The sequence below is a fragment of the Meles meles genome, chromosome 12 (genome assembly GCF_922984935.1).
Source record: "Meles meles chromosome 12, mMelMel3.1 paternal haplotype, whole genome shotgun sequence".
Lineage (NCBI taxonomy): Eukaryota > Metazoa > Chordata > Mammalia > Carnivora > Mustelidae > Meles > Meles meles.
This window is the reverse complement of record NC_060077.1, coordinates 91977634-91995855: the sequence shown is the minus strand read 5'-3', so window position 1 is coordinate 91995855 and position 18222 is coordinate 91977634. Positions and strand designations below refer to the sequence as shown.

Genomic DNA, 18222 nt, shown 5'->3' with positions numbered 1-18222 from the left:
CCTAAACCCTTTACAAAGTTAAATAGGATACCTGGAACTTTTGTTATGTATACCATTTTGCTCTTGTTCTATTTATTTGTGCTAGAGACAAAAAGATTTTAAAAAATAAATATAATACTGCATCCATGTCCTGCTATCAAACATCCTCCTTATTTGCCTGCTTCTAAAGAAGGACATACAAAGAAAATGTGCCTAAGAATGTATTTACAATAAGATATATAATTGTTGTTGTTTGAACTTAGGAAAATTGTCCTACTTCAGCAATGAACTTCAGATATTTGATGAGCTTTGTGATCAGATAATACCCATTGCTCTCTCCTCCTCATTTCTGCTTCTGCAGTCCAATTGAACAGAGATTCTCAACTGACATTTGGTATTATACATGGTATTATACATGGATAGAAACAACCTCAAGCCATACGTACTTTATTTGAAAATGAATAAAAATGTAAAAGTTTTAGAAAATTTTGGAAATTATTGCTAATAGGAAATTATTTAGAAATCAACAAAATAGGCTATATAGATGAGAAATTTAGATATTTTTTGAAGGAGAAAGTTAAATTTTGCTAATATAGTATTTAAAAGGCCTGGATATAATGCAAATTATCTGTAGATATTTGAATTGGGAGTCCCATCTTTGTTGAAGGGCCCATTTGTTTGAGGGAACCAATTCTCTATGGTTCTACCGGTATAATGGAGAATTTAACTATCAATGGGCAGGGAAAGGCTGTTCAAGCACATCTTGTGCATGATTGACAGAAGTAGAAAATGAATAAAAAATGTAATTATGTTTGCTTATTTTTGGCTTATAGTGGAAAAGAAACAGTGCTTTTTACAGTACATTTTTACCTGAGGAACTTTAGAAGTGGTGTTGGTTTTCCAAATGTTTATAAAAATGTCTTTGCTGGAGGGGAAGTCAGGAGTTTGTAAATATTTGTTTTCTTTAATCTCTCAGGTTTGTTTCCAAATTTGCCTAGATTTACTTCACCTTGGAGCACCTGCCATATAGGATATTTCCTCATACCTGTGTTTTAGAAAAAGGAAGCCTTGTAGAATAATAGTAGCAGCACTAACTGAAATCTACTGAATGCTGTCTGTGTGCCAGACCTTGTCCTAAGCATGTTATAAGTGATATGCCTAGAATAGGTAACTGACAAGCTCATAGCTATGCATCTCTGAATAAATCATCACTAAACCAGGGGCAGGATCCAGATCACTAGTGCCAAAGTTTTATTTTTAACCACTTCTGGATTTGGAACTGAGACTGAAATCTGGAACAATATTGATGGTGGATTATAGATATAGCCATGGTCTTAAGAGACTCAGTGCTCTGCTAGAAGTCATGGGAAGATTTAGCTGTTCTAAGAACTGTTTAGGGAAGTAGTATAATCTGGTTTACTATTTTTAAAATATATAGGAGCATTATAATACGAAATGTTAACATTTGAAAAGAGAAAAGTATCAAGTCAATAATTTAAACTTCTGCTTGGAGCAACTAGAAAAAAGAAAAGAAAAATAAACATAAGGTAAACAGATAGAACTAATACAGAAATTAATGAAGTTGAAAAAAATAGAGAAAAACAAAAAGAAATCTGGCTCTTTGAAGAGATCAGTAAAACTGACAAATCTCTAGCAATGCTGACAACCAAAAAAATGAGAGAAGTCACAGATTACTAATATCAGGAATTAAACATGGGATATCAGTATAAACCCTACAGACATCAAAAGGTTAATAAAGGAGTATTATGAATGGATGAAATGGATCAATTCCTCAAAGAGTATGAAGTACCACAACTTTCCCAGTATGAAACAAGATAATTTGAATAGTCCTGTATCTGTTATGGAGATTAAATTCATGGTTTAAAACTTCCTTAAAAAGAAATCTGCAAGCCCGTATGGCTTCCTTGGAGAACTCTACCTATTCTACTTTTAAAGAATAATAAAACCAATTCTACAAACCTCTTCAGAAAAATAGAATAGAGAATACTTTCCAATTCATTCTCTGAAGCCAGTGTTACTCTGATACCCAAACCAGATAAATACCATGCGTGAAAGAAAACCGCACACCAATTTCTCCCACAAACACAGATAAAAAAAAATTCTTTAACAAAATATAATTTAGCAATAAACAAGTGGGGTGCATTCAGAAATGCAAGGCTGGTTCAGTATGTGGAGACCAGTGTATTCCATCATCTGTACAGGCTATTAAGCAAGCTTGGAAAAATGTTTCCTTCTCTATGGCCATGCATTCCTATGGAGGAGGTAAGCAGTGGGGAAGGGAACTAACATTTATGAGGCTTCTCACATGGACGAGCTGTGTTGTCTCTAGGAGGATGACCTACATGTGTAACCTGCTGTGTAGGTCCTTTTAGAATTCACTACCTTTGGTGAAAAGGACCTTAATAGATGACTTGATAATATGCTGGGATCCCCCCCCCCCCCCACCGATATTTGTGAATCTTCCTGTGAGTGCTCCCTAAACTGGGGAGTTGCTGTTCTGGAGTCCTAGTGCTGTTGATCCTTTGGGATTTATGTAAACAATACATCGTTGAGAAGAGACACAGGGGACCCTAACGCAAGTACTCGCCCAGTCAGTGTCAACAGCGAAGTGCTTCAGAGCTTGAAGAGTAACAAGGACTTTTTTCTTTGTATCGCACAAATAATTTCCCTGGGTTTTCTTCCTGTGAGAATCGGATACGCCTGGGGAGGGGAATGTCGAGCACAATTCCTGAGTGACGATTCTGGGCAGCACACTGCTCTCGGAAGCAGAGTGAAGGCACTGCGTGTTTGAAGTCCCCGAAGCTCGGGACTCTCCCATCACGTTAACAGATTTTAATAGTTAACAAATTCGCAGCGGAGCGACTTGGTTACACAATGACATCCAGGGCTGGCTGGTCTGACCTGATTGCGAAACCGAGGCGAGGGTGGCGTGCGATCGCTGACGCCCGCGGACCACCCTTGGACCGCCGCCCCACGGAGGTAGCCCACTTTGGGTGCCCTTCGCCCCCAGTCCCGCAGCCTTCTGCGCAGACGCAACGGAAGCCCCGCCCCAGATCGCCACGCCCTCCGCGCGCTCCAACCACGGAGTTCCTGAAGGGCACCTTCTGCAGCCAGTGCACGCCCGCGCGCTGGGCGGGGGCGCACTCGGGTTGGCGGACGGTGTCGGCCGAGAGCGGGCCCCTTGAGTGACACGCGTCCTGTCCACTCATCGGAGGCCGTGCGCCACCGCCCCCTCCGCGGCGCGGGCCGCCCTGCTCTGGGCGCCGAGCCGGGGCCCCGGGAAGGTCCCGGGCCCAGCTGGCTGAGACGCGCGCTCCGCTCCTCCCGGCTCCGCTGGTGTCTATACGGCCCGAGGCTCTCCGCGTTCCGAAATGGCCGAGCAGTCGGACCAGACCGTCAAGTACTACACCCTGGAAGAGATCCAGAAGCACAACCACAGCAAGAGCACCTGGTTGATTCTGCACCACAAGGTGTACGATTTGACCAAGTTCTTGGAGGAGGTGAGTTGGAGAGACGTGGCGCTGACTGGGTTTGGGGTTTCCGTGGGGCGAACTGTGTCGCTCGCAGCGTGGCGCGGTCGAGGTGTGCGGCTGTGTGGAACGCGCTGGCCCGTGCGTGCACACCTGAGCGGTTCCTTCCGTCTGCACCTGTGTGTGCACACCTGTGCTCACACACGTGGGGGCGCCCCCTGAATCCGGACACCTGAGTGGCACCCGCCTCTGCACGCCTGGGAGCGGCCGCGGGGTCTGCACACCTGGGCGCGCAGCCCTGGGAGTGTGACGCCGCGCGTCGGCCGGCGTCGCTGGGCGAGCCATCTTAGCAGCCGGCGGGTGCGGGCACCGGCAGAAGCTGCCTCCCTCCGCGCGCGCGGGAGAGCCCCGCTTAGAGCTGGGTGGGAAGCACCGTCGGGTCCGGAGCTGCCTTCCTGGGAGGGGGCGCCGCTGCGGAAGTATTTTGAAAGATCCCTTTATGAGTTTACGTAGGGGGGTGGGGCGCTCCAAGAGAGACCAGGATCCTCGAACTTCTGTTATTCCGGGAGTGGATTCCCAGTAGAAGCCGGTTGGAGACCACGCGTCCTGAGAACTGTGAGATCCCGCAAGAGAGGACCCTGAATCCCGTGGTCTGGGTGTAGTCCGCACTCGCTGTCCCTGGCAGCCGCAGGCCCACCCACCATCCACGCGCACCCTGTTCGCCGGGAAGGAGTGCGGTGCTTGTTAACAGCATCCAGTAAGGACAGCGCGGCGAGGTACGATGCTGGACTCTCGGGACTAGGGGTTCAAACCCGCCTGTGTGAGGCTCTGATACAGAAGGAAGGATGGGTGGTGAGAACCGCCAGTGGGACTTGAGCTTTAGCTTTGGGAGTTATAGACTAACTTCGCCTGACTTAAAGGAAAACGTTGCTTTGATGAGGTTCTTTGCATTAGGTTACAATGTTTGCAGTAAATTCTGGGGTGTTTTTCTTTGCTACCTCTGGGTTTGTTTTATCACTCTGGGTGAGCTTGAACCATGAATCCGAATTCAACACTTACCCTCCTTGCCGCCCCCCTCCCGTGCGCCTCCCCCCAGACAAAGGACAATGTTTAGTGATGCTAATTTTTTTACATAGTTGGAGGGGAAATGGAAGTAAAAGCTGAATCACAATGTACATCAAGGGACTTTTGCTGAGAACTTTTTTTAAAGCTGTGTTTTTAAAAAGCTGAAAGTGATGTTTATTAATAAGATATTTTACTCCTCAATTGCCATTTGGCGGTGTGCCAGAAGATAAAATAGTGTTCCGATTGAGGAGTGGTTTATAGTAGGGAGGCACACCTGATCTGTCCCTCTACCTAGTCACAGGCCAGAAAGCTTCAGGAGTTCATAACCTGGCACGCTTTCATCAGGGCTAACTGATGCCAAAGGTCTACTTTCACCTGTTCCTTTTTCCTCTCCCATGGTATGTGTAATTCTAGAATTTTAAGATTCAGCATGTCCTTTGTTTCCATCTGTAGAAAAGAACAGCATTTATGAAATGGTAATAAGATATTTTTTGAAAAAAAAAATTTTTCCCCCCTTTTGTGGGTTCTGTTCTCTCCATTGTGTTGTACAGCCATCTGCCTTGGCCTCTCCCCCCACCAGATGTCAGCACTCCCTCCCCGACTGTGACAGCCAGAATGTCTCCAGATACTGCGAAGTGTCCACAAATCACTCCTAGTGGAGAATCACTGTTCTAAAAATGTACTTTGCGTAACTTTTAAAGGTAAATTTCTCAGAAGGAGATAATAAGGAAGAGAAGATTACTAAACTTTAAGCCACTTACATTTCATTTTTATGAGGCGGGAAAAAGAATTGCACAGAATTTTCTGAATAAAATTGTAAAAGGTGCGAACAAGCTGTTGGAGGGGTAAATTAGCTGAGGACCAAGTCTTTTGTTTAATCGTTTTCAGTACTCTGAAAGTAGCTTGAGAAGAATGTGTTAGTAATGGGTAAAATGCAGTGAAATGAGTTTCTCACTAGTATTTGATAACCAACACAGTGAGATAACTAAAAACTATTTATAGTGAGATAAATGAAAACAAGTTTACGGTGGTTCCCGTTTCCTTTTCTCAACTGGCACTTGGAAAAAGGCTCCCCGTTAGAGCCCGCCTGTGACTTGAGTTTGGGGCACCACTACTGTCTGGTCGTTGTGCCCTTCCTTTTGTTCAGTAAGTTCAGTATCTTCTGAACTCTTTCGAGTGTGTCTCCCTCAGGAGATTACGACCCGAGAGGAAGATGCATCGTTTCTGTTCCCAGAAGCTTCTGTTGGAGGAAGCAGGACTAGTGCAGGAAACAGTGCAGTGCTGGTGTCCGCTGGGTTTAGCTGAGTAGGGAGCAGACCCAGGAGGGCGGTGTGAAGCCTCGGGCGTGAGCTCTGTAAAGAGGCCCTGAAGTCCACAGTTGGCAGGGCGGCAAGGACAACGCAGGTGCACAGAGTGGGGACTGGATTAAGGTAGCGGAGCAAAGTGGCTGACATTTTGCAGTTGGACCCACTGGCAGGAGTGGAGGCCTCTCCAAATTGTATACCCCATCCTAGGGTCCCTGCCTGTGGCTTCCTGCATCTTAAACACAAATCCTCTCCGCTTCTGCAGGCCACTCTGCCAGGTGTAAAATTCTTCCTAGATCTGTCCTGTTTCCGTTACTTTATTCTGCCAGTACTGTTTATCTCTTAACTTCTTTTGAAACAGAGAAAGGGGCCCAGGTTATCTCTCTTCCTTCCTCCCCTGCTGATTTCTTCCATCATTTTAAAAGCTCCAGGATTTCATGAAACCTTTCTGTGTTAACTAAAGAATGTTCTGCTTTCCCTAATTTACCTAAGTATGAAAGGTTTTTCTTTTTTCTTTTGGAGTGAGAGACTTCCTACCTCTAAAGTGAACTTTCAGTCATTATGGGCTCTAGATCGCCCTCTACTATGAGTTCACCCATCTGTATGGACAATAAGACTTTTCATGGCAGAGTATTTTTTCCTGCATTCATGTTGAGAAAATGTGTAGTGTGATGGCTGGAAGGGGGTACCTCTGCTGCCTACACTCTCCGTGTCTCAGATGCCTTATTTTAACATAAAGTGGAGGACGGTAATAGTGTCTACGTCACAGGGTTATTATAAGAATTAAAATAATGCAGGTTAAACACATGACACAATACCAGACACGTGGATAAACGAAAACCCCTGTTCTAGTTGGGCGCAGGGTGGGCTGGTGGCTCGTTTTCTGTAGTATCTGATGTAGCTGAGTGTTAATGGGAGATTTTAGGTAAAGGTGTAAATCTGGCAGGCGATGTGGAAATGAGAAAGGATTATAAAAATTATATGCTTCCAGTCAAGAGCACAGGTGAAGTTTTTAAGTTGTGCAACGAGCTCTATCTCTTGAAATAATAGCCTTCAAAAACTGGTTTGTTGTTCAAGAGGGCGGTAGATACCTGAGAGGGCAGGCTGGCTCATTGTTAATGGCAAGCTAAGTACCAGCAGGTGTTCAGTTACTATCTGTGTTGACCTACAGGATTTTATTGCTTGCATTTTTTTAGAGTAGATTTTCTTATTTTCAGTCCTCAGTTCTAGTTTTTTAATTTCGTGAAGTTTGGTTTTGTCTCATCTGATGATATTATTAGCAGGACTAATGACTATGGAGCTTTGAGAGACAGTTACTTGAAATGAAAACGTAGGCCTTTGGGGTCAGGAGGAAAAAAAAATGGTTTGCTTTTCCCTTTCTGTGATTTAGGCAGCAGTGTGTATTCAGTTTTAAGAGTTGTGGGAGGCAAGAAGAAAGCATTTTATAACTAATGAAGTTATATTAACTTGCTTTCAGTTCCAGTCAATAGGTGTTTGATTTATAAAATTGGTATCTTCCTAAAAAATGTGGTAGAAGAGAATGCCTTTGTGTCAAGTTGGTGCCTCCTTGTTTCTGTAGCACATTTTCTTGTCACCCTGGATTTCCTTTACCAGCATTCTGCTTCACAGAGCTTTTGGCTCCTGGTTCATTTTTGCTTTCAGAGACTGTGTTCATAATAGCAAGTTTTTTTTGTTTTTTTTTTTTTAAAGATTTTATTTATTTATTTGACAGAGAGAGATCACAAGTAGACAGAGAGGCAGGCAGAGAGAGAGAGAGGGAAGCAGGCTCGCTGCTGAGCAGAGAGCCCAATGCGGGACTGGATCCCAGGACCCTGAGATCATGACCTGAGCCGAAGGCAGCGGCTTAACCCACTGAGCCACCCAGGCGCCCCATAATAGCAAGTTTTGATGTAGGGATTTATTTTTTGTTATTTTCCTTGAACATGGTTGCCTACTTTTCAGAAACCAGTGGTTCCTATCCTGGGGGACCTCAGTTCTCCTGGACCCAGGAAGAAAGTGGGTGCTTAAAACTTAAGCCCTGGGGCGCCTGGGTGGCTCAGTGGGTTAAAGCCTCTGCCTTTCGCTCGGGTCATGATCCCAGGGTCCTGGGATCGAGCCCCGCGTCGGGCTCTCTGCTTGGCGGGGAGCCTGCTTCCTCCTCTCTCTCTCTCTCTGCCTGCCTCTCTCCCTACTTATGATCTCTATCTGTCAAATAAATAAAATCTTTAAAAAAAAAAAAACTTAAGCCCTTAATTCTGAAAAACACGAGGACAGTATAGCTTGATGGGGGTGTGTGTGTGTGACCTATTTTGGGCTAAATCCTAAGTTCCTTTGCTTGTTTGGAGGAAAATTGATAACACTCTGAATCTGATAGTACTAAAGAGCTATGGTTGCAAATATGTCTTTGATGACTATAAAGTAGGAATGTTATTATTTCACAGTCATAGTTTGGTAAATAAAACTTTAGAAAATACTGAAGCCCGTAGGAGGAAAATATAAAGGGGTTCTTAGGGGTAAACGTGGCTCAGGTGACTTGGGTGCACAGGCAGCAGAGCCATAAGGCTCTCTGAGCCTGTGGGTAGGTCTTTTACATTTCTGCATTTTTTTTCCCTCGGTAACTTTTTGCTACTTTTGAGAGGAGGTTTCAAGAGTGCTTGTGAGCTACTACTCTGTTTTGAAACATTAAAAAACTTAACAATAAAAAGCAACACTCCAGATTGTTAACTTTTGACTTTTGTTTATCTTTAAGGTGGATGGAAATTCCAAAGGAAGGAAGAGTAGGTTATGCAGGCCAGTTTGGCTAAATCAAGGAGTAAATAACTCTCATTTCTATTGAATGCCGGTGTCTTTATTCCAAAAGTCCTCCAGAACCATAGAAGACAAGCAATGGGTACCTTTTTATTTTTGTTTTTTTAAGAAAAATTTATTTGAGAGAGTGTGAGGGAGAGAGAGAATATGTGGACGTGCACGAGCTGGGGGAGGAACAGAGGGAGAGGTCCAAGCTGACTTCCTGCTGAGTGAGAGCCTGACAGGACAAGAGGGGGGGCACTCCATCTCATGACCCTGCATTTTTTGTTTTAAAGATTTTATTTATTTATTTGACAGCGATCACAAGTAGGCAGAGAGGCAGGCAGGGGGGGGGGAAGCAGGCTCCCCGTGAGCAGAGAGCCTGATGCGGGGCTCGATCCCAGGACCCTGAGATCATGACCTGAGCCGAAGGCAGAGGCTTAATCCACCGTGCCACCCAGGCGCCCCTGACCCTGTGATCTTGACCTGAGTGGAAATCCCAAATCGGAGGCTTAACCCACTGAACCACCCAGGTGCCGTGCAGTGGGTGCCTTTTAATATAATGAAGTTTGAACAAGCCAGTTCCTGCTAGACATTCCAAGTGTTGGATGGGGGTTAAGAAAACTACGTCTCATCTTAGACCCATTTTGAGGTGAGTTAGGTAAAATCTGTAGATCATTTTCTTTATTCTTAATGGGGACTATCTGTCCCTTGTATCAAGTTTGTGAATATTAGAAAAATATGTATGTAAGCACTTGGAAAATATATAAATATTTTGATTAAGATAAAGTTTTCTTCCCAAGTAAGTTAAAATTTTGTTGTATGGAAGGTTCAATATTTATTTAGTAGGAACACACACCCAGTTATAATGTTAAAAGCAAAAATGGTTCAAAATACAAATACTCACTTGAAATACAATTTTTGAGGAATATGTGCTGTGCGTTATGGATATCCTCTCTTTTCTGGTGCCTTTAAAAATACAACTTTATTTCATTTTTTCTAAAAACATTTTATTTATTTTAAAGAAAGCATGAACAGGGGTAGAGACAAGGGGAGAAGCAGACTCCGCAATGAGCAGAGGGTCTGACGCAGCCCAATGTGGGACTCAATCCCAGGACCCCTGAGATCATGACCTGAGCTGAAGGCAAACACTTAACTGACTGAGCCACCCAGGTGCCCTAAAAATAGAACTTTATTGCTGTGGGGGAAGGAATACATGTTACTCTGAGGAATTGGATGGTGTGGGAAAGAACCAGGGAGAAGTCAAAACTCACTGAGTTCCACTGCCCAAGGTGACCACCGTGAATGTCTGGATGAACACCTTCCCAGGAGCTTTACACACCCACCCTTGTACTGGGATTTGCTGTATGTAAATGATAAAATACTCTGCGTGCTGGTTGGTAATCTGTCTCGTCCCCCTATACTGGAGGACACCATTCTGTGTCAGTAAATTGTATTCTTCCGGCTGCTTGCTTATTGGGTAGATGCGTCACAATTTATGTAACCAAACCTCTTTTTTTTGTTTATTTTGTTTTGCACATTTCATTGTGCTGTTTGCCACAGTGATGTCTCCCTAGGTGAGTCTTTGTAAACCGGATTGCTGGGTGGGAAGTTACATGCGTTTTGCATTTTGTCGCATATTCCCAGAGTGCCCGTGGTCATCACGGGAGTGGCCACAACCCGGGCTTACACACTAGTGAGACTTTGCTCTCCCAGACCTTCGTTTTCTTTAGTAACTGAGAGAATTGATTATCCTTCTCTCTCGAATTATTTGGATGTGTATTTTTCTCAGCAGGGGCAACATATGAAACATCTTTTTCTCCTTTCTCTCTGCAGCTCAGTGGGTTGGGCCTCTGCCTTCGGCTCGGATCGTGATCCAAGAGATCGTGGGGCTCTCTGCTTAGCGGGGGGCCTGCTTCCCCCTCTCTCTCTGCTCTGCCTCTCTGTCTGCTTGTGATCTCTCTCTCTGTCAAATAAATAAATAAAATCTTAAAAAAAAATGCAGCTGTAGCAAGTAACACCTTTTTTATCCTGAAACTTCCAGGGCTGGTCCAGTTTGGAACACTCAGGAAAAGTAGCCTGAGGTAGGCGCAGAACAATGAGGTTGGACATAGCGGTGGCTCAGGACTCTTCTCTGTGTCTTGGTGAAGTGTGCGGCTTTTTCCTGTTATCTTTGAACCTGGGCCTCCTGGGAACGCCTGTTTATGTGTACAGATTTATTAACTGGCTGCTTGTGTCTTAGACCAGACCAGGAGAGTGAATTGAAGATGTGGGCTCAGTTCACTCTGGGTGAGTAGAATTTGGTATGAGCAGCCTGTTGGTAAGCGATCTCCGGTCAGGGGGAGCTGAGGGCTCGTGAATGACATCGAGATGTCACGTTCTTGCGTGCCGAGTTGTGTCTCTAGTCAGGCCCACGAGGTCTCCAAGTCCCGAAGGGTGGCCTGAGCCAGCACTGCTGCTGGGGGGGGGGCGGGATGCTGGGTGGCTGCGGGAGAGGCAGCGAGGGAGGCATTCATGGCCCCAGGCCCGGTCAAGGGCCTTCTGTGCTGGCTTTCTAGGGGTGGCAACCTGTTGCTCCTTGGCAGCAGATGTCTAGAGTGTGTCCTTTCCCACCTGTTTCTTGCAGTTCCTGCCGTTGGTTATCACGGGCAGGCTGTTCAGTGAGTTTTGCACAGCTGTGTTGAAAGTTCGCCGGGACACAAAATACCCAGCCTGCTTTCCCTTCTTCCGTCTTCAGAAAGTGTTAACTAAATGTCATGTGTACTCCCTCCCTTGCTGGTGATCCCCTGTGGACTAATGGTAGAAGTGATAGCAGGGGACACTCACTGACCATTGACTGGGGCTGAAAATGTGCCAGGTAGTATGCTGGGTGCTCTGCGTGCACAAAGCCCTCTTTGCATTTATACTTTTTAAAAAAATTTTTTTAAAATGTTTTATTTATTTAACAGAGAGAAATCACAATTAGGCAGAGAGAGAGGAGGAAGCAGGCTCCCCGCGGAGCAGAGAGCCCGATGCGTGGCTCGATGCGGGGCTCGATCCCAGGACTCTGGGATCATGACCTGAGCCGAAGGCAGAGGCTTTAACCCACTGAGCCACCCAGGCGCCCCTGCATTTATACTTTTAATCCCCAAAATGATCCTCCTAGGTTGGAGTTGGTATTCTCCTCTTTAAACTAAGAGAAATGTGGCTGGGAAGGTCAGGGGCTTGCTCTAGTCACACGGCCAGTGAGGACAAAGCCAGGATTTAAGTCCGGGTTGCAGGACTCGCAGCCCACGGTCTTCAGCTTACACTGTGGCCAGGGCGTGAGACCTGGGATAACAGGGAGAGCTTTAGAAGACAAGAGCCATCCGTTCGGGACATAGTTGATGTTACTTGCTCTGAGGTTTTTAGGTTCCCACCCCATGTCCAGAGGTCACTGCAGGAACCAGCGAGAAAGCAAAGGGAAATTGAGAATGGAAATATTTGAACAAAAAGAAAAAACCCTGAGAAGGTCAAAGAGCAAAAATGTGCGTGCCTTTCTGTCTGTTGTTATTTACTGTGTTGCGTTATAGGAGGTGAAGGATATGACCAGCCGTTCCAGTTTCTCACAGGAGGTTTTTCATGCAGAGTGTCTTGGTGGAGTCTTCAAGGACTCTGTTCCGAACACAAGTGACACCTGGGTGGTCTTAAGAATCAGTGTCCTGTTGTTTAAGGAAGAGATTGTGTATGTCAATATTGGGTATGTGTGAAGAGTTAAATGCTATTCTGGGCAGGCTTCTTCAGTGCCTGCCCTGGGAGGGCTTGTTCTGAATGGAAATCTGATGAGGTTACTGCTCTGATAAAATCCCTGCGTGGGTTCAGCTAATCCCCGCCTGCCCCTTCCACCCCTCACTGACTGTGGGTCCTCATCCCCCGCGCTGTGCATGACACCCTGTCTTGCCTTGGCTGCCTGTCTCACCATTCCACTTAGCGTCGCAGCCTCAGGAGCCCCCCCCCGGGAGATCTCCCTCCTTTCTTGCTGCTTCCCTTCTGTCTTTGTCCTGCTCTCTGAGTGTATCTGCCACGCCCTTGCGGTACTCAGTGCTGCGTTCTCAGAGCATGACCTCACCCAGTCTCCAGGATTTCACGGGTTCCGCCAAAGTGGTGGCTTTGAGTTTTCAGTTTGAGGAACGTATGTTGTTATTCTATTAGAGAATGGAACTTCTTGAAGAAAATCAAAGAACTTCATTTTGTGGAAACGGATTGCCACTTCCCTGCTTAATTCTTTTCAATGACTTTCTGTTGCGTTTATAATGAAATCCCATCTCTGTGTCCCTCTTTAATAAGATCTGCATGACCTGGCCCCCGCTGCAGGCAGTCATACTACCCCCTGTCCCCCACCCCTCGCTCAGGCCCTCTCTGTTTCTCAGACACGTCCGGCTTGTTTCTGCCATAAACCTTTGTACTGGTTCCTGCTTTGCCTGGTGTGTGTTCCCTGATCACTACCCTCTTGAGCTCCCAGCTCGGGATCTTTTCCCAGGACGGGGATCTTCTGTCCCATCGTCCTACTTTGCTTCTCTGTTAATTCGTCATTCAGTACCTGCTGTTTTTCCTATTTGCCTGCTTGCGGTCTTCCCACCAGGCAGTGGGGCCCCCGTCCATCCTACTCACTGCTCTGTATCCTGGCACGTAGTAAGTGCTCAGTAAATGTGTCTCCCTGATGTAGGGACACAGACACATTTTCTATACTGTCTTATGTCTTTTTTTTTTTCTCTTTCCACACAAATGTTACCTTCTAGTTTTATTGTGACATGATCTGTAGAACTTAGTCTGTAGACGTTTGCATGGAATTCCGTCCCAGAGACTTAACACTTAGAAACTGGAGAGACTATTAGGAGAGTTCAGATTATGGCATAGCCTCAGAGTGTGGACTGGAAGAATGACGCGGAGCCCGGCTCCCAGGAAGTAAGGAGAAGGAAGTGGAGAGTCAAAGGCAGGGTTTTCCAGTACATTCTGCCAAAAGCCAGTGATCCCCCTTCCTTCTGCTCACCCAGAGTCCCTTCGTCCTGCTGCATCGGCAAGCCCCTCCTCAGCCCTCACTTCACTGGGCGGTTCTTGCGTGTGTTCAAGCGCGCTGTTGCTGGTACTGTCCTCAACACACTCACACGTAGCCCCTCCTTACTTCCCCCTCCTGGTGCTGGTTTTCTGCTCCCTTATGTAGTAAAATCCTCGAGAAGGTTGTTAAGCCTCCTGCCTTCAGTCTGTCTTTGCTGTTCTCTCACCCAAACCGTTCTTGGTAAGAACTGGTCCGTTCGCAAGTCTCCTCTGTTTGATTCCTGCGCCCCGTGACCTAATGTTCCCCTCTCTTGGAGACACTTTTTGCATGTGGCTCCCAGTGCCCTTCTCTCCTGCCTCCCGGGTCTTGCTCTGTCTCCCTTCTGATCTCAGCAGGGGAGTGCCCTCCAGCCCTGTGCTTTGTACTTTGCCTGGGCCATCTGTTTCAATGTCCTGACTTTGAATGCGCTGCAGCTTCTGATTTTGCATCTCCAGGGCGAAAAGACTTCTTCTCTAGCCTTGGGACTGTTGTATGCACAGTACAAGTCACATCTCTACTTGAATGTCTGCCAGGCCCCAGGCCCCGTACATCTAACATATCAAAACTGAGCTGACCTTCCCTTGTAAAACTGGCCCCATTGTCTCACTTACCCACTTCAGTTGATGACAGTTCTGTCCATTGGCTCAGGTCAAGAACCCTGAGGTTGTATCTGACCCTTCTCTTACCTCTCAGTCCACATGAATCCAGGAGGACATTCTGTGGTCTCCAATTTTATAATAGAGTCACATTCTGCCTAATTCTTCCCACCTTTCCTGCTGTCTCCTTGGTCTGATCAACATTGCTCCTCACCTAGTGTCCCTTGCCTGGGACAGCAGACTCTCGCTACAGTAGAGTAGTCTCTTAAAAGGTACATCAGAATGCATCGCTTTCCTGTGTAAACTTTTTCATGACAGTTACACCACCTAATTTAAGATTTGGGTGATGGCTATAGCAATCAAGAAAAGTGCATTCCTTGGCAGAGAAACATACACATAGTTCAGTGGAACAGAGTAGAGAACCCAGAGGTAGATCCATGCAAATTCTTCCAAATGGGGTTTTTTTTTTTTTTTTTTTCCAACTGGTTTTTGACAAAGATGCAGAAGCAATTTGATCCAGGAAGGGCAGCCTTTTGAACAAATGGTTCAGGAACAATTGAACATTAGTAGTTGAAAAATAAATCCTGAACGAAACCTCATAGTTGATTTAAAAAAAAAAAAAAGTAACCCAACTATAGGTCACAGATATAAATATAAAATGCAAAATATTTTGAAGAGACTTAGGCAGAATTCTTAGACATGATAGTGCAAGTGTGGTCCATATAAAAGCAAATGGATAAATTAGACTTCCTAAAAATGAAAAACATTTGCTTTTTAAAAGACCCTCTTCAAGGAATGAAATGACAAGCCCCTGACCAGCAGAAAATTTGTTTCTAATCTCATATCTGACAAAGGACTTATATCCAAAATATGTAAAGAAGCCTCTAAATTCAACGAGGACACAGTTCCAATAGAAAATGGGCAGAAGACTTGAATACACATTTCTTTCAAAAAGATACATGGATAACATGTAAACACGTGGAAGGATGTCCAGCATTATTAGCCACTAGGGAAATACAAGTTAAAGCCACAGTGAGATACCGCTACAAACCTCTTAGAAGGGCCGTGAAGGGGTTGCCTTAGTGGTTCAGTTGGTTAAGTGTCTGATTTAGGCTCAGGTCGCAATGTCAGGGTCCTGGGATCAGCCGCCATGTGGCCCGTGTGGGGCTCCGCGCTCTGTAGGGATCTGCTTGAGGTTCTTCTGCCTCCCTCTGTCCTTACCCCCGCTTGTGCACACGCTTGTGCTCTCTTCTCTCTGGCTTAAATAAATAAATCTTTTTTAAAAAGGGGGGCTATGATTAAAAAAACAAACAAACTGGTAACCCAAATGCTGGCAAGGATGTGGAAATACTGACTCTAGCATGCATTGCTGGTGAGAATGCAGAAAGGTACAGACGCTCTGGAAATCAACCTGCTTTTAAAAAGTTAAACATCCATTACCATACGAGCTAGAAATCATACCCCTAGCCATTTGTCCTAGCGAGATGATAATTGTGGCCATATGAAAGCCTGTACACAAGTGCCAGCAACTGGAACCATGCTGGTGCAGAGAGAGGACTCAGTATTTATTGGCTGAACAATTAAGAGTTTGTAATTGTGATCAATACAAAACGGCTGTTGGCTAGTAGCTTTCTGTATCATATCCCTGAACTGCAGACGGCTCAGGTGTTCTTCAGGGCATCGGTGGTTAGGCTGGGACGTGCACAGCGCAGAGAATGACGTGGCACGGAAAAGGGAACAGAGCAACCTGAACGAGTGTCAGGGGCATTACGCCCGGTGAGAAAAGAATCTCACAAGATCGCATGCAGCGTGATTCCATTATGGGACCTTCTCACAATGGCCAGAGGACAGTGAGGAGCAGATCAGAGGTTATGGGGGTGAATAAAGAGGCAGTGGGGAGCCCTTTGTGGTGATAGAGCTGTGGCGTCTGACGTACGTGCCGGTGCTGCGGGCCGGGACGCACCAGACAGACACTGTGCGCACCCACAGCAGCCCCCTGAGAAAGTCATCCTGCCTAATGCCAGGGTGAGGCTCTGTGCTGCCGTTAGATGTCATCCGGTGAGGAAGTCTGGTACATGGCTTCTGTCTGCTATTTTTGCAACTGCTTGTGAGTAACTATGTCAATATAATTAAAACAGAAAATACCTTCAGTGGCCCGCTCTCGCTTTCTGCTTCAAGCCAGAGTCTGATGGCTGTGGGGTCCCATGTCTTTTGGTGCCAGGTTCCATCTCTGATACTCCATTCTGCCACCTTCTTCCTGTCATGTCCCGCTTCAGGCATACTGATGCCCTCATTCTTGCCAGGACCTCTCCCACCTTACGTACTTTGTAATGGAATTTATTCCCCCAAATGCCTGCATAGCTTTCCTGTTCATCTTCTCAGTAAGACTTGCCCTGCCCCTGCCCCCTGCTCCTTGCCCCTGTTTTAAAGGGGGAAGTTCTAACAACTCCATGCATCCCGACTTCATTACCTTCAGCCACCTGCTAACATGCTGTGTAATTTCCTTACTATACTTAGCGCTTGTTTGTCTCCCTCCGCGAATGCAGGAGCTTACATTTTTTAGCATATGGGACGATCTGTTTCCTCCTTTATGTCCTGATGTTTTCCAGCAACCAGAACAGTGCTGGCACATAGCAAGGACTCAACAAGTATTTGCTGGATGAGAAATGAGAAGTTTTTAAGTGTAAAGTATTAGAAAATTGATTCAGAATGGCTACTGGGCTAGGTTGAATAATTTCCCGGCAGCTTCTTTTATTTCTGTCTTGCCCTTGGATACCAGGCTTGAGCCACATTTATTATTCTCAACACTAGATATAAAAGGAAAAATAGGCCGAAGATTAGCAGGGAAAAGTGAGAAAAGACAGACCAGCGCCACCATCAGTCCTCTTTCCTTCCCCCTTCGTTGTCAACACAGGTTGTCCTGTCCTCTCTTCATTTGGCCCTTCTGACCCAAGGCGGGGCTAACAGTGCCTCATGGAAAGCCGCCTGCCTGTCGCTGGGTCTTCAAGTTTGGTGGCTTTGCTTATTCTCCTGAGAAACACCGGGTTGAGCTGCATCACAAGGCATATAGTGTGTTCTTCCCGCTCCTCTCCTGGCCTCTGTGTGCCCTGCGCTTTCCCTAGAAGCAGGCCTGTCCCTTGCCTCGGCCTCTTCTTACTTCAGAATTGGGACTTACGCTCATTTCACAGATCAGAGGAATAGTTCTGTCCGTAATTACCACACTTGCTTTATCGTATCTACTAAGAAGTGATTAGTATCAGTAGAATTAATAGTATTGGCCAAGGCATACTCACTAAAAGCAAAATTACCTTTGATTCATGGCACATTTTAAGCCAAACATTTACTATCTCAACCCTAAAAATAACCAAGAAGAATTTTGCTTCTCTCTTTTCAAGGAGAGAAAATCTTAACAGCATCTTGGGATAATCACCAGCTCACAGCTGCATCACATTATCTGTTCTCATCCCACATGACCTTTAAGAATCTCTCATGAAGGCAACATGTGTCGTCCTTGCAAACTTTGCAATTTCTGTTAGTTCTCGTCATTGGGTTCTGTGGCTTTGTATAATCAGGCTTAGTGATGTGATTGAATCCACAGAAATCTCTTGAAGGGCAGGGTAGAAAGAAGTGGGGGGTCTTTTGGCTTTGGTGCTGGACTTGGCCTTCAGCAGGTCATGGGGGCCGGCGCTGTTTAACTTCTGGTCAGGTTCTCTGTGGCACCAGCGGACGCGTGTGTTGGAGGAAGGGAGCTAAACCGATGTTACTGGAATACCTGTTGCAGGCCAGGCATCCTGCTGTGGTGTCTACTGTCTTCGGCAGGCATTTATGATGTGGAAACGGAAGCTCAGAAAGATCTGGCGCCTTCCAGGGTCACCTCACTAAGATGCGGCAGAGCTGGACCTTGTTCAGCTTCGAAAGTACTGCCGACACGCGGATGCTGGCCCAGC

General features: G+C 45.9%; 1 protein-coding gene across 1 annotated transcript in view; it reads left to right on the top strand.

Annotated features, from left to right (window-relative positions):
• Positions 1-3256: 3256 nt before the first annotated feature.
• LOC123953831 (cytochrome b5) overlaps positions 3257-18222 on the top strand; it is a 37331-nt gene continuing 22365 nt past the window's right edge. Inside the window, exon 1 of the mRNA XM_046024258.1 lies at positions 3257-3500. Within this exon, the coding sequence (XP_045880214.1) occupies positions 3372-3500 (129 nt within the window). The 5' untranslated portion in view covers positions 3257-3371. The remainder of the gene's footprint in view (positions 3501-18222) is intronic.